The following is a 15,778-nucleotide window of genomic DNA, read 5'->3' as shown; positions in this document are numbered from 1 at the left end:
TGCTCCTTTTTTCTGACTGGATCTTAAACAATATAGAGGGTTTAAGTTTGAGATATAAAAACCATGTAGGAAGCCACTCTGATAGTTCAAGGGAGAAATCCTGAGAACATGACCTGGAGCAGTAGTAGGAGGGATAGGAGAAACATGTGTAGTTAATAATCATTTGGAGCTAAGATTGATAGACTTGGTCATTGACCAGATAGGGTGGAGAGAGGGAAGAAGAATCTAGGATAGCTCCTGGTCTTAAGGGATTAGGTAAATTGTGGTTTCATCAGCTGAAATTCGAACAGAGAAGCCACACAGGAGGCTAGCAATAAAGGAGAGCTAATGAGCACACGTTTGAACATGTTGAGAGTCCTGTAGTAGGGGGATCCCAAGTGGATGTGAATCTGAAGTTCAGGAAAAAGCTCAGGGCTAACCAGAGATTTCAGAGTAATCAATACATACAATATATTAAATCCAGGACTATACGTTAAGACCATTCCAGGAAAGTTGTGTAGTGAAGATGCACGCTTGCTTCTCTCCCCAGCCCCCATATTAAAGCCAATCAGTCAGGGCCGATGTTGTGGTGTAGTGAGTAAAGCAGCCACCTGGAATGCTGGCATCCTATATGGCTGCTGGTTCGAGACCTTGCTGCGCCACTTCTGATCCGGCTTTCTGCTATGGCCTGGGAAAGCAGTAGAAGATGGCGCAAGTCCTTGGGCCCCTGCATCTGCATGGGAGACCCAGAAGAAGCTTCTGGCTCCTGGCTTCAGATTGGCACAGCTTCAGCCATTGCAGCCATCTAAGGAGTAAACCAGTGGATGGAAGACCTTTCTCTCTGTCTTCCTCTGCCTCTGCCTCTCTGTATCTCTGCCTTTCAAATAAACAAATAACTGAATCTTTTTTTTTTAAAGCCAATCAATCAAAACAAATACTTTCTTGTGACTGTATCACATTTAGATCACACCCACCTCCATGGCCAGGCTCTTCTAAGGAGCAGTTTTCTCTGGCCGCTAAATCTTCTCTACATTAAATTCAATGCAATTAGGCCTCTGCCCACTTCATCATCTTCAGTTGCTGTGGTTGTACCTGATTAGCTCACTCCCAAAGGCTGAGTCCTAAGTACACTCTTCAGTCTTTGTACTTGGCCTTTTCTTTGGCATTTGATATCATTAAGCACATTTTTTTTTTTTAAAAGGCAGAGTGGACAGAGTGGACAGTGAGAGAGAGAGAGACATAGAGAGAAAGGTCTTCCTTTTGCTGTTGGTTCACCCTCCAATGGCTGTCATGGCCGGCGTGATGCGGCCGGCGCATCACGCTGATCTGAAGCCAGGAGCCAGGTGCTTCTCCTGGTCTCCCATGCGGGTGCAGAGCCCAAGGACTTGGGCCATCCTCCACTGCACTCCCGGGCCATAGCAGAGAGCTGGCCTGGAAGAGGGGCAACCGGGACAGAATCCGGCGCCCCGACCGGGACTAGAACCCAGTGTGCCAGCGCCGCAAGGCAGAGGATTAGCCTAGTGAGCCACGGCGCCGGCCTAAGCACATCTTTCTTAAGTTACTTTCTCCTGTGCAATATCAGCCTCTCCTTCGTCTTCCACTTCCCTTCCTCTTGTGTCCTGCCTTTGCAATTAATCCTTGTAATCCACAGTCATCTTGGCTTCTTATCCTTTTTCAGGGTCCACATTGGTAGGAAGCTGGAGTCAGGAACTAGAACCAGGAAACAAACCTAGGTACTCTGATTTGGGATGTGAACATTTAATCACTGGGCTAAACACCCACTCCTAAACCTTCCTTTCAACTCATTTTCCAGGAATTTTTTGAAGTATCCTGATTCTGCCTGGAGAGCTATTCATAGTTTTGAGTCTGGAAAGCTACTGCTTAGCCTTAAGCCCTAGTGTCTGAGGCTCGTTAACACCAGCCTCCTTCATAGACACTTGCACAGGCCTCTTCAGCGCTCCGATTCTTCCATATTTCTGGATACATATGTATTGGCCTAGTATCGCATGCAGCACATTTTTCTTAGCATATTTTATTTCAAGTCCTATTGTTTTTCCTACCTTCTCTTACAGAACTTCATGGTAGGGACTATATTTTATTTATATTTGTTTTCTCAGTCTTTTGCCCAATGCTTAGCACACTGAAGATGCTCATCAAATATTCAATTGATTAGGACAAACGAGCAAGGTTCTCCCTCAGTGCTGGAAAAGATCTATTGTATGGCCATTCCTCCTTTATCCATGCAAAAGAAGATGGTCCTTCTGTGTGGGTTTTTAGTGGGGAGTTCACTGACTGGTCCATTCATTAAACTCTTACAGAGCACCCAGCAGGTTTCAAGCATGGAGGAGATGTATACACAAACATCCACCTTGTCTTCCAGCAAAGGAGCAGCCATGCTGCGTTTTGGTTAGTCACTGCTACAGGGGAATGCAGAGCAGAATGAAGAGCGGCTAAGGTTGAAGGCAGACCTAACACTGTGATTCCCCCATCTCCTTAGCACTGCCTCCTCATCTCACTTCAGCGTGGTAAGGTTGGCAAGCCTTTCTGGGACCAGAGGCAGCCACAAGTCAGGCAGGCACATGGAGGAGAGAAATGTGATATTTTTGGGACAGACAAGTTCAGCTTGATGCAGGGAAGGCATGTTTGGGGATCATGGAGTCTTCTAATCTTTGTTCTTTTCCAAGGCTTTAATTCATGCAGAGTTTCCTGTGCTCATTCCGAAGGAGGAAGAGTTCCCTTTATCTCCTCCATTGCCAAAACCTGCTCTCAGAAAGGAATCTGAAATGTATCTACTGTAAATAATAAAATATATAATAAAGATTCTTCTTCTAGTGGGTCTTCTTACTGAAATAGCACTGAAAGAGTTGAGAGCTGAATGATGCTTGGGATTGCAGTCTGGTTAACATACAAAAAGACATGAAACCTCCTGAACCACAGAAGTAGTTAACTTCACATGCCAAGTTGTCAACAGGGGAGGGGACAGAGGTGGGGGTGGGTGAAGAGGAGGAGAAAAGGTCAGTACCGAAGGGACAGGTTGCACTTGGGCTAATAGAAGGTCTGGGGTCAGCAGCGCTTGGAAGAAGTGGGACAGGATCTTGAGTTCTGTGACTCAGGCGGCAAAAACCACCAAGGCCAATGAAGTGACCCAGCTACCCTCGACTTTTAAGCCTTGTATGCTCCCTAATAGGAAGAGCAGGGAGAAGAAAGCGGGCCCCGGTAGAGGCCCAAGAAAAGCCTGAGGGTCTTAGAGAAACCCTTGCCCCTAAGGCAGGCCCGGGGAGGGGCCGCGGGCGGGCGCTGGGAGGGGCCTCGGGAACATCCTCTGAGCAGGCGCCTCGGAGCACGACGGGAAAATCCTTCCTCCCTCGGACATGGCGCCCACCTGCCCGGCGGCGGCAGCAGCCGGCTCCCGCACCGCGGCTCGCGCGTCCGGGCAGAGCAACTCCAGCTTCAGTCGAGGGGTGGAAGGAGGCGGAGGGCGCGGCGGCGGCGGTGGCGGCGGCGGTGGCGGCGGCGGTGGCGCCGCCTAAGGGCCCGGGTGTTAAATCTGAGGCGGCCTGGGGGCCGGGCCGGGGCGGGCAGGGCGCAGCCGGGCGCTCGCCGGCCCCGGGTCGCCGCGGGCATGGTGTCCCAGGTGCTGCAGCTGCTTCGGCAGGGCGTGTGGGCCGCGCTCACGGGCGGCTGGTACCACGACCCTGAGCAGAGCAAGTTCACCAACAGCTGCCACCTCTACCTGTGGCTGTTCCTGCTGCTGCTGCCCCTGGCCCTGCACCTGGTGAGTGGGGGAAGTCCAGCTCCGGGGAGCTGTGGGGAGGCAGGGAAAGAGAAGGGAACCCTCACGAGGGAGCAGGTCAGGATCTCCTAAAGGGGGCGGGGGCGGGGGCGGGAGGGCTTCAGGAATTTGGGACCGAGAACGTGCAAGGAAACGGGGCGCTGTGGGGTGGGGGAGTCAATGGAAGGGCAAGGAGTAGACAGGACTCTGGGTTCACTAATTGATGCCAAGTATTTAGATGAGTCAGACTCTGCTGTCGCTGGGGAACGTTGACCCCTTCAAGTAGACGGACAGCCCTAGGCCTCGTTGTTGGTTAGTTGGGATAATGTTTGGTGTAAAATATGGTACATGATAGACAAAAAGGCAAAACGAAATGTCAGAGGCAAACCTATTTCAGTTCTTATGCATCCTTCACCCTATTCCCCTCCTGTTTTGCTTGGAGAAGGCAGGTTCCATTATCAGTTACTCACCTTGCAATTTCCAAACTGCTGGCAAAGGAGTCTATTAGGGAAATATAAAAATGGATAAATCCAACGTACTTCATGCTAAACAGAGGTTATGGTACCTACTTACCTACTTGGGACCTGAACGTTTATTAGAGTTGAATATTTGCTGAATAACTACATACATGACCTTCTTAGGTAAATTAAATATACCGAATTGAAGCAGTAGCTACTTATATTTGAAAATCTATATTGATAAAGTGCTGCATGGCTTGTTAAAGTTTGTGTGCTGAGAATCTAATTTTGATGTGTCTGCTGAAGGACTTTATTCCTAAAATGCTATTTGGACTGTCTTCCACAAGCAAAAATCTTTGATGAGTTTGCATGGTGATGATTTGTTGTCTTTTTCCTTTTTTTTTTTTTTATGGTAGTTTAACCGGAGAGTGAGAATTCTGAGTGAATTTAGGCTTCCTGAGTTAAATTTTGGGTCCACTTCTTCCTAGTTCTATGACCTTGGGGAAGGTTATTTACCTTATTTGATTTTTTTCATTTTTCTCACATGGAAGATGAGAAACATGATTGTACCATATTTATGGAGTGGTTTGGGGGAGTTAAATGAGATGGCAAAGCCATATGTCTATTTTGATCTGGGATTGGACTCAGACTTGGATTTACAGTTCTGTTCTGTTATGAAGGGTCTTCAAAAAGTTCACAGAAAATGCAAAGTATTAACAAACCATGTATGGATTTCCAAAACTTTTTTTTTCAGAAAAATTACTTTTAATTCCATTTTTTCCATGAACTTTTTGAAGTACCATGTACTTATTAGCTGTTTAGGCTGACATGGGACCTCTTTAAACCTTAGTTTTCTCCTTGTTAAAATGGATGTGGTGATGATCACTTCAAAAAAATGAAAATTTTATATGAAAAGCATTTCATACAGAACTGCATGGAGGCCCTTCCATAAATGCAAATTTCCTGTTGTGATTTTGTGCATCTTTTTCTTTTAGCCTATAGGTCCCGATGTTTCTTCTTTGGCTAGAGAGTAGCATAGCAGAGATTTGAGGAATACAGGCCTAGGTTCAAGTCCTGGCTCTGTTTGCTAGCTGTGGAAGCTTGAGTAAGCTTCAGCAAAGTTCAGCTTCCTGGTTTGTAAAGCAGGGACAAAACAGTACCTTTCCTGTGGAGTGAACTTGAGGGCAGAATGGATTCATGAATGGAAGAGCTCACAATACCTGCCACATAGCAAGTGCTTAATATGAGAGAGTTTTTGCATTTCCTTCTCTTTTAAAATCTTTTTGTCCTTCAAAGCCCAATGGGATGCCCTCCCTGTCTCGGATTCCATCTAGTTAGTCTTAATTTCTTTTCTCTTTTGCTATTATACCGTTCTATATTTAATATGAGTATTACAACACTTTTTGAAGTCCACCTTCTCTAAGTGCTTTGTACTTAGTTGTTGAAATGTGTGTATATAACCTCTACCCCTAGATCACAAGCTTTATGAGGGCATAGGTTTTGATTTTGTTGATCCATCTTTTTTTTCCTTGTTGTACCTTGCTGAGTGTCCTGCATTTAGTTAACAGTAATCTTATATCATAAACTGGTGCATCTCTCTGTTCCAACCAGCATTTGTGTTGCCTTTATCATACCCCTCTCCCATATATACATGAATATTTTCTGGTAATCAAGACAACATACACTGCACCTAAAACATCACTCTATTTTAACTTTTAATGTATGTTTCTGCAGTGTTTCCTGTATGCCTACAGATTCATTTTTATAAAACATCACTTAAGGTTTGATATATACATGTGATCAGAACCCTTAATTTCTACCTAATCATGTTTTACTAAGTACCTTGATTTATTTCTTGTATTTGGAAACAGGAAGTTGTCTTCTTTTAAAATTCTTATTTAGTGAAGGTTGGGCATTTGGCCTAGAGGTTAAGATGCTACTTAGGACTCCCACATCTAGTGTTGGAGTACTTTCATTCAATTCCTGACTCTGCTTCCAATTCTAGCTACCCACTAATGCACACCCTGGGAGGCAGCAGGTGATGGTTCAAGTTGCTGGGTCCCGGTCACCCAGGTGGGAGACCTGAATCGGATTTCTGCTTCTGGATTAGGCCTGGCCTAACCCTGGCTGTTGCAGGCATTTGGGGAGTGAACCAGTAGATGGGAGTGTGCTCTCACACTCTGACATGCATGTGCTGTCTCTCAAATAATAAGAACAAAATTAAATTTACTCTTGTGTTGGACTTTTTTGATCAAAAGATTTATACCAAAATTTTTGTATCTTTATGCCAATGTGCCTTTATCTATCATAGAATAATTATCTGTGAATACATCTATTTTTGTACTACTATTTAATACATGGATTATCTCATTTTCAAAAGTGACAGTTTATTTTTCTTATGCTGGTCTCCTGGCCTCTGAATGTGCCCTTAGATAGAAGAGTCTCCCTCCCCCATCTGAAGGTTCTATCCTCTGCTCTGGATGCTAAAATATATTCCTCGGCACTTCAGTGCTGCCTGTGATTGTTACATCTTTTTCAATTTGTTCTACTTGCAAGAATTGGATCCAAAAAAAGATAACTGCTCACTGATAGCAGAAGCTTATTAAAAATTCTGTTATTTAATGTGTCCTGGATTTTTTTGGTTTTTGCTCAATTTCAGTTTAAACATTTAATCAAGATAGTTCCACTGTTGGGAGAATACACATTTCAATTTGATGAGAACCCTGAATATATGAATATAAATTTTATGAATTTTCTAAGCCCTAGAATTTACTTAGATATGAATAGTAATGTGCAAAGTAATTATTTATTAGCATTTATAAACTATATGTTTATGAGAAATGCTAAAAAAGGGCACAGTGAGGGTCTGGCACTATGGTGCAGTGGGTTAAAGCCATGGCCTGCAGCACTGGTATCCCATATGGGTACTGGTTCGAGTCTTGGCTGCCTCACTTCTGATCCAGCTCCTTGCTGATGCGCCTGGGAAAGCAGTAGAAGATGGCCCAAGTACTTGGGCCCCTGCACCCACTTGGGAGACCTGAAGGAAGCTCCTGGCTCCTGGCCAGATTGGCTCAGCTCCGACCATTGCGGTCATTTGGGAGTAAACCAGTGGATGGATGTCTCCTCTCTCTCTCTCTCTCTCTGTAACTCTGTCTTTCAAAACAAATAAAATAAATATTTAAAAATAAAACACAGTGAAAAACATTATTCCAATCTAGATGGTTTGGAGTTTACTTGATTCATTGTCTACTTACTTATGTTTGGACAAAGATTTGTCTTCAAAGATATTTAAACTTACACTTATCGCATTTGTTATTATTTTGAGATGAAAAACTCAATGGAGAGCTTTATGAACAGGAGAACATGAGCATGATTCTGGCCTTTTGTAAGTTCTGAGAGCACCAGGTTCATGTCAGAAGACATTGTTTCTGTTTTTCTGTTGTTAATTTGAGGCCTTATACAAGTTACTTCACTTCTCCAGACCTTCATTTTTCCCATCTGTAAAATGGGTTTCATTCTATACATTTAGCAACTAAGGTCCAGAGAAGTTCAGTTACTTGCCCAAGATTATTTAGAGATAATAGATGGTAAAATTCAGAATTTTAGAGGTCCTGTTGTATCCAAAACTTAGGCCTTTCCATGAATGACACTGTGCTGGTTCACACTCTACACATGAGAGTACTTTGAACTCTGCTGACAGGTAGACACACATAAAATAGGATTGTGATATTCTTGGTGACATTTTAGTCAACTCTAGTAGAAAGGAAAAATTGAGTAGTGGAAAGATGGATGGAATCATCCTGTCCTTGAAGACCCCATGCAGGGCCACATCATCTAGGATTTTCCAGGGCTGATAATTGTTGTTAAGATGGGCACCCTTTCTCTCATGTATAGATAGAAAGCTTGGATCTTCATGGATGCAACTTTATGTTTTCTTTTCCTTTATTTTAGCTGAACATATTCTGTTTCTAGTTCTGCCTTTTGAATTTAGGCTTACAGACCTTGTTTTTTAAAAAATAACTTATTTTTTTTATTTATTTGGAAGGCAGAGAGAATAAATGAGTGAGTAAGAGAGAGATCTTCCATTCTCTGTTTCACTCCCTAAATGGTTGCAACAGCTAGGACTGGGCCAGGCCAAAGCCAGGAGCTAGGAACTCTTCCAGGTCTCCCACACGGCTTGATAGGGCTCAAGCACTTGGGCTATCATCTGCTGTCTTCCCAGGAGCATCAGCAGGAAGCTTGATTGCAGGCACCCTCTGAAAATCAGGACTGCTTTTTAATTCTATTCTAGTTTCCCATGTTCATGACTTTCTGGTAGTTAAATTTATGTCTCCCTTCCCTCTCCTGCTTCTTTTAGGGGATCTTGAGATTTCTCCTCATTAGTGACTGGTGATATTTTGCAGGGTGCTCTTTTCATATACACTGTATTTTCCCCATGTTATGTCTAAAGCTTTAACACTTTATTGATTTTAATTTTAATTGAAGCGTCCAGTTCACTGGTGTTAATTCTCTTAGGTGGAACCTAACACCAGGTGATTATCATTTTCTGTCTTTAATAATTTTTTTCTTAAATTATTACTTTTAAACACTCCCCAAGCTTATTCCCACTTTGTGCACTTCAAATCTCTTTCCTGTACTCTGGAAGAAGAAAATAAACTAGCTCTTCATGGTATTCAGATTTTTCCATTATCTTTTTCTGATAGTTTTTCTCCTTTAGCATTAACAAATTGTATTGTATTATAATTATTGGAATGGGTGATAATAACAGGCACCACTTATTAAGCACATGGGAGGCAAGTACTTTTGTAAGAACTTTGCATATGCTAAATCTTCCCACCCTCCTAATGCCCCTGTGAGGCACTATCATTCCACTTTACAGCAGATGCAACTGGCCCAGACAACTTGATTAACGGCCTTACAGATACACAGCTTGTCATGACCTAACCAGAATTAGAGCCCAAGCAGGTGGAGGTCTTACACATTCAGCCATACTGCCTCTACTGTGTAATTTCACAGCATGGACATGTATGTCTGCACACTGACGTGAAGAAATGTCAACACTGAAAGTGCCCAAAAGTATAGTGAAACTTAATTGTTTCCCCACACTTGAGAGACAACCACTGTCCACAGCATCTTGTGTATTCTTCCAGTGTTATTTTATAGACATGTGAGCAGATGTTATGTGTGGGGTCATGGGTTTAACCATAAAGCAATAAAGCAACCTCTTTGGTCTTCCATTTTCCCTTTCAATTTTCTCTCAAGAGGAGGTTTTGCATAATCCAGATAGAAATATGAGGAAGTCCCATGACTCAGGTCACAGATAATACAAGTCCTACGGTTGCTTTAAGTCTCAAAACACGGGCTTGATTCAAAGCTGCAACCGTTAGGTCATTGGCCAGACAGAAAGGGGTATGAAGCAACATGGTCTCTTTCTTGCCGCCTTTCTCCTGCACACACTGGATGATGTTTCTGACTCCCTGGGCACTGGAGACTAGGGATGTTCTTTGCTGACTGGAATGGTGCTTAGTTGACTTTGAGTACTCCAGGCATGCCACAGTTTCCCAGCTGCCTCTCTGATGTGGTACATTCACACACCTTCGAAGACTCCATTCTTGTTGTCCCACCTGTAGTTTCCTTGAGGAAGGCTGCTGAATCTCTTTCCCAGCTGCTTGCTAATTTCTTCCACTTCCAGCTTCCTTCTTTTGCAGTTTCTAGCAGCCCTTTCAGATGCTGTGTAAAGCAGACTTGTGCAGGGTCTTGGACACAGTCCATGTGAATGCTCACCTATTCCCTTGTCAACCACAGTCTCAGAGGGCAGACCACAATCAACACAGCAACTTCTCCATCCCTCTGTCAGAGCAGCCAGCCAATCTGTCTCTCTCTCCTGTCTTCTGGGGAGGAACCAGACAGCAGCCAACTCTACCTCCAGTTTAGGAAGGGGACTCATTTTCAGTCTCTTAGGGTTGCACTGACATTTTGAAATCCATGCAGTTTTTTCATAGTACACATTTTCCATGAGCTCTTTGGAGACACTCTCCCTCTCCCCACAACATCGAGAGTTTATTCTGAGACCTTCAATTCCATCTAAACCAAAGGACTCTTTTTCTTCTTCCCCTGCTCCACATTTGTATTTCACTTCACCCAAAGAGAGAACACTGGTTCACAATACCATTTGTTCAATCCCAAGATTCACACAGAACTTACAACCCCTATTACACTACTAGAGACACATCTTAAAGTTCAGGATTATTTAAAGGTTATTGTTATTTAGTATATATCCACCAGTAATATACTACCTGGGTACTGCATTCTAAAGCTACATGGATTAATTATTTTCTCATTAGGTTTCATCTTTGTGGTTTTATTATCAATTTGATATGTAGTTAGGTTCATTTGTAGCTATATAATTTATTTCTCCATCCTTATTGATTTAATTTATGTTGTAGATTTTTAAAACATTAACATTGTTCAAGAAAACATAAAAAGTTATGCTGAACTATTTTATTGGAAACTTTCTCTGACTACTGGGTAGAAAACAGATCAGAGAAAGTAAAAACAGAAGAGGGAGGTTCAGAGCCTATTTTAGTCATCTAGCCAAGAGATGGAGGTGGCAGCAAGATAGAGAAATGAGGATAAGTTTTGATAGGAGTTAGTGATAAGTTCATTTTCAGAGTGAAGGAGATAGGGTGAGGGAGGAATTGAGGGCAATGCCTGATTGTCTGCTTTAAACAAGAGGTGTGTGGGTTGCCATTGACTGAGATGAAGAAAGATGGAAGAAGACAGTCATCAGGAAGGGATGAGAAACCAAACATTGACATCTGCACATAGTAGTTTGGAGTTTCCTTTTTTATATCAAAGTGGAGATGCTGGGTAGATAGTTGAATATACATCTGGGGCGCTTTGAGAATATTCCAAGCTAAAAATAGGAAATTGATAGTCATTAATATAGAGATTTTATTTACTGCCAAGAGAATGAGTGAGATCTCTAGGTTGAGTGTGTAGAATGGGAGAAGTACCTAAGCGTTGAGCTCCAAGGAGCTCCACATGCAGAGGTAGGGCATAGAGGAAGTGTCAGCAAGGCAAGGAGGAGCCAGGGTGGCACGTGTCTTAGAAAAAGAAGGAAGACATCATTGCAACTGTGAGCAACTGCATTGTGTGCTATTGAGAAAATTAGCAAATCGTAGTAATGTTTTGTCTTTGGAGACATTGACAAGAACACTTTTAGAGGAGTGTTGGGAAGTAGAGGCCAGATTGCTGTGGTTTAAGATGCAATGGAGGTGAAGAAAGAAGATGGTTCTTTCATGCAGAAGCAGGGAAATGGCACAGCATCTGGAGAAAGGTTTGGAATCAAGGGAGGCTCAGAGAATCTGTGAGTGTGGGGCTGTGATTTGATTTCCCTCTTGGTCCCCTGTTGGATGCTTCATACATGGTGGATAAGCAAATAGCTTTTTCCATTAATGGACTCTGACTCAGTAAAGGGAAGAAAGAGTTTTGGTAGCACACAGAACAGTATGTGGTCAGGCCCATTACAGTAGGCTCACCACAATGCTGTGGCCAGACTCCAGGTCTTTAAAAATGGAATTTAAAAACAGAGACATTTTTCCTTGTATTGGTAGGCCTTGAAGTTCAAATTGGTATTGCCTCTAGGATAACCTTTGTTTCATTAATTATGTAGTGATTATGTATTGCTTTGTGGTATTTATATAATTTGTACATATTTTCCTACCATGAGAAACTTGGACTTAAGAAATAGGTCATTGGTCCAAATAAAAATCAGTTTTACCTGATTTATTGTTGATGATGAGTCTTAAATATAGAAAGGAAATATAGAGGTTTTAAACTGTGAAGGACTTTAAGAATTTTCTAATCTTTTATTCTCTGACTGGAATACTTATACTGGAGTATGTGTATGTTTCAGTTACTTCCACTAAGTCAATACCATCTCAAAAACAAACCAAAAAAAGTCAGAGAACTAATACTCATATCCCATTGGTCATCTCTGTCTTTCGTTAACTAATTTCTGCTTTCAAGACTACAGGCAGAAAAAAAAAAAAGACTACAGGCAGATACTTAATAATCAGGGAAGAAGAGAGATAACCTGCATATAAGAAATATCCCCTGAAACAAATAATTTTCCCCAGAAAGCAGTTGCTTAGATTTTTTTGATTGTATTTTCTTAATATATGTTAATGGCTCTGTCTATTCAGGCAATAAAAATTTGCTTTGTTCTTGGCTGCATCTTAAAGCATATATTTATTATTATGCTTTACTATTCCATGGTGTTGATGAATGATGGGTAGATGATGATGATAATTATAGTGATAATGAGAGACACTAGTATTGGAAGGTGCTTATTATGTACCAGATAATATATTAATTATTTCTTACTTATCTGTTTATTGTTTATAAAAATACTATTAAGAACTATTATTCCCATTTCACAGAAGAAATAGAGATTTACAAAGGCTAAATAACTTTCAAAGACTGCACAATTTTACAAGTTACGAAAAATGCGTCATGTAAAATTGCTATCATAAATAGTTGTATTTAGTTACTAATATTTTTAACTAAGTATTTACTGAATAACAAACCTGAGTGTTGAGAGTGCAATAGAGAACAAAACAGATCTGTCCCCTGTGCTCAGGACTTTATCATTTTATATGACTATTATGAATTAATACAAAGCAATGAGGAAAATATGTATATTTTAAATGTGGCATAAACAATTGTCAAACAAATTTACATAGCAAATAAATGTGTGAAAATTGTTTTACTAATAATCCAAGAATTATATATTAAAACAATACAATTTTGTGCATCTATATGGCAATAATCTAAAAGATAATTTCTAATGAGGTTTAAATAAATAGCCATTCTTAAAATTCAAAGGGGTATGCATACCAGGTGAATAACTGAAGTGCTATTTTTTTAAAGATTTTTTTTTTAAGATTTTATTTATTTGAGAGGCAGAGTTACAAGAGAGAAGAAGAGAGAGAAAGATCTCCATTCTCTGGTTCACTCCCCAAATGGCCACAATGGCCAGAGTTGGCTTGATCTGAAGATAGGAGCCAAGAACTTCTTCTGGGTCTTCCATGTGGGTACAGCTTCTACTGCTTTCCCAGGCCATAGCAGAGAGCTGGATCTGAAGAGAAGCAGCTGGGATTTGAACTATTGCCCATATAGGATACTGGAACTGCAGGCAGAAGCTTTCCCTAGTATGCCACAGTGCGGGCCCCATGAAACACTATTTTTTATAGCAGAAGACTAGAAAGGAGTGTCCGTTGCTAGGGAACTAATTGAATGGACCATAGTATAGCTAATTTGGAGTATTATGAGCTTTCAAAAAATGAATGATAAAAGAGATGGCTGTAGAACGATCTCTAGGTAATACTTTCAACCGAAACAAACAAAAAAGTCAGAAGTTATGTGTTGACTAAAAAGAGGGAAGGAGAAGTGAAGTATACATGCAGTTGCTTATGTTTTTAAAAAATACGCAGAGAAAAGATAAATTTAAAAAATTATTTTAAAAAGTAGTTACAAAAGGAAAGAATGAATGGAGGGAAGTAGTAGGATTGGACATGGGTGATGAACCTTGCTTGATATTTTGGTGATATGCCCAAACCAAATCTATTTCAAATGGTTTTAACTAAAGAGTTTCTCAGCATAATGATATAACCTAAAAACAGAAGAACCATTAAGACGTCTTAAATTGCATTCAGTAATCATTTTGTTATAAGATTTTATAAATATTTTGAAATTATTATATATGTACTGAAAGGTAAAGAAGATAAAAAAAATCTTTAGCAAGCAATTTTAACAATAAAACAAAATGTACAATGCAAGACCTTATGTGGAACTAAGTTTTAAAGTTTTAAAGTTAGAAATCATGATTTTTCTTTCTAAAAATGCATTTGAGTATTTTTGGTTCTGTATTTTGAAAAAAACTAGAAGCAATGATAATGAGAGTGGACAGATCTAGAACTTAGATTATAACCTCTAAATGCCATTTTTTTGTCTAAAAGGAACTAGGGCCTTGCTCTAGTTTTAACATGATTTGGCTCCCTAACCCATGTATCTGGTTAAGTCCCAAAGTTGAAGGTTGGTAGTCCTGAGAGGAAAGAGGCGTGGTCTAATAATGATATTGTCTAGGAGGCAGGACTGCTAGGAGAGCCTTAGGTCACTGGGGATGTATCCTCAGAGAGTAATTCTTGTGAGAGGGCTAGTAGGAGTCCTTATATAAGCCTGAGTCAGGCCCAGCCATTCTCCCTTTGCTTCCTGGCCCTCTGTGTGATTATTCTACTACATTCTTTCTACTTTCCACTGCCTCCTCAGATGCTGGACCCATGCAACTGCCTAATCTTGGACTATGAACTTCCAAAATCATGAGCTGTAATAAATCTTTTTTTCAAAAGTACCCTATGCCAGGTTATTTAGTGATAGTGATAAGTACCTACCACAGGCTCTTTGAGAAATGGCTCATTTCATATCTGGGCCAGAAAAATGTAGAAGAGGAGTCTAAAATTAGAGAAGTTAGTGAATAACACTATTGCCATATTAAGGGGAAAGATGTGGCCAAATATGCTTCAGTTTCAGCCCTCATGAAGTCATAATATAATGGTGTGCATTTAGGAGTGAGTTGCATCCTATGGGGTGAGAGGAGAAATTAATGTTGTAATTTTCATCTCTGTCAGCTTGAGTAGCTGGACTGTTAGCAGTGAGATTTGCTCCCAGGCCTACAACTGGTTGTGGTGGGCACCTGAATGGGACTGAGTGGATAGCATCAGTGTCTTCAGCTGGGAAGTACTAAAGAAGCCAGGCTAATGCCATGGAAGAGATACACAATCTGATTCATGTCTCTTGCTTGTCAAATAACCTTGACTTCCTAGAAATCTCTACCCCCCCCCCCCCAAATAGTAGCCTCTCTCCCCTATTCCCACTACCAAGCACAGTTCTTAAGACCTTCTTCACTCTATGAGATTAACGACCTGACCCTGCTTGCAATCATGGCGGTAAACTGGCACTTAAGGTACTGGTCCCACTCACATGATGTCTCATTGCTGCAGGATCCCCCCTCTCCTCTGCACATCTGAGATTTGCTGTCTTAAGAGGACCTGGTTAGTAGCCCTGACACCATGGCATGAATCAGCTTCTTCTCTCTAGACTTTCCCTCTTCTTGGTTTTCTCAGCTCTTGAGAGAGTACAGTTCTCCATTGTCACTGTTTCTGCAACCTTGAAAATGGGTTTGTGGGAGATCAGGGTCAAACATGCTGCTGAAGACTAGAAAGGGCCCTGTGCTATGTGTCAGGGACTGTAGGTCACACAAAGGTAGACACAGCGCTTGCATTCAAGTAGTTTGTAATTACTTGATTATAGAGTCCATAAAAGTCTAACAATCATCTATGAGTAGTGCAGATTCAGTCTATTTGGAAAACTCATAGTATTCATTGAAACCTTTATTTTATGAAAAGATTCTTTATTTTGAAAAGTAGAGCTATAAAATGAGGGAGAGAGAAAAGAAGGGAGGAGAAGGAAGATGACAGAGAGAGAGAGAGAGAGTGATTTTCCATCT

General features: G+C 41.3%; 1 protein-coding gene across 2 annotated transcripts in view; it reads left to right on the top strand.

The window, feature by feature from the left end:
- The first annotated feature begins 3,329 nt into the window (after positions 1–3,329).
- The window catches only part of PCNX2 (pecanex 2), a 324,094-nt gene continuing 311,645 nt past the window's right edge, over positions 3,330–15,778 (top strand). For both annotated transcript variants that reach the window (XM_008268254.3, XM_051821460.2), the window contains exon 1: positions 3,330–3,754. In XM_008268254.3, the coding sequence (XP_008266476.2) occupies positions 3,602–3,754 (153 nt within the window). In that variant the 5' untranslated portion in view covers positions 3,330–3,601. The remainder of the gene's footprint in view (positions 3,755–15,778) is intronic.

Source organism: Oryctolagus cuniculus, chromosome 13 (assembly GCF_964237555.1).
Source record: "Oryctolagus cuniculus chromosome 13, mOryCun1.1, whole genome shotgun sequence".
NCBI lineage: Eukaryota > Metazoa > Chordata > Mammalia > Lagomorpha > Leporidae > Oryctolagus > Oryctolagus cuniculus.
The sequence above is the reverse complement of the archived record's forward strand: the minus strand, read 5'-3'. Positions and strand labels throughout refer to the sequence as shown.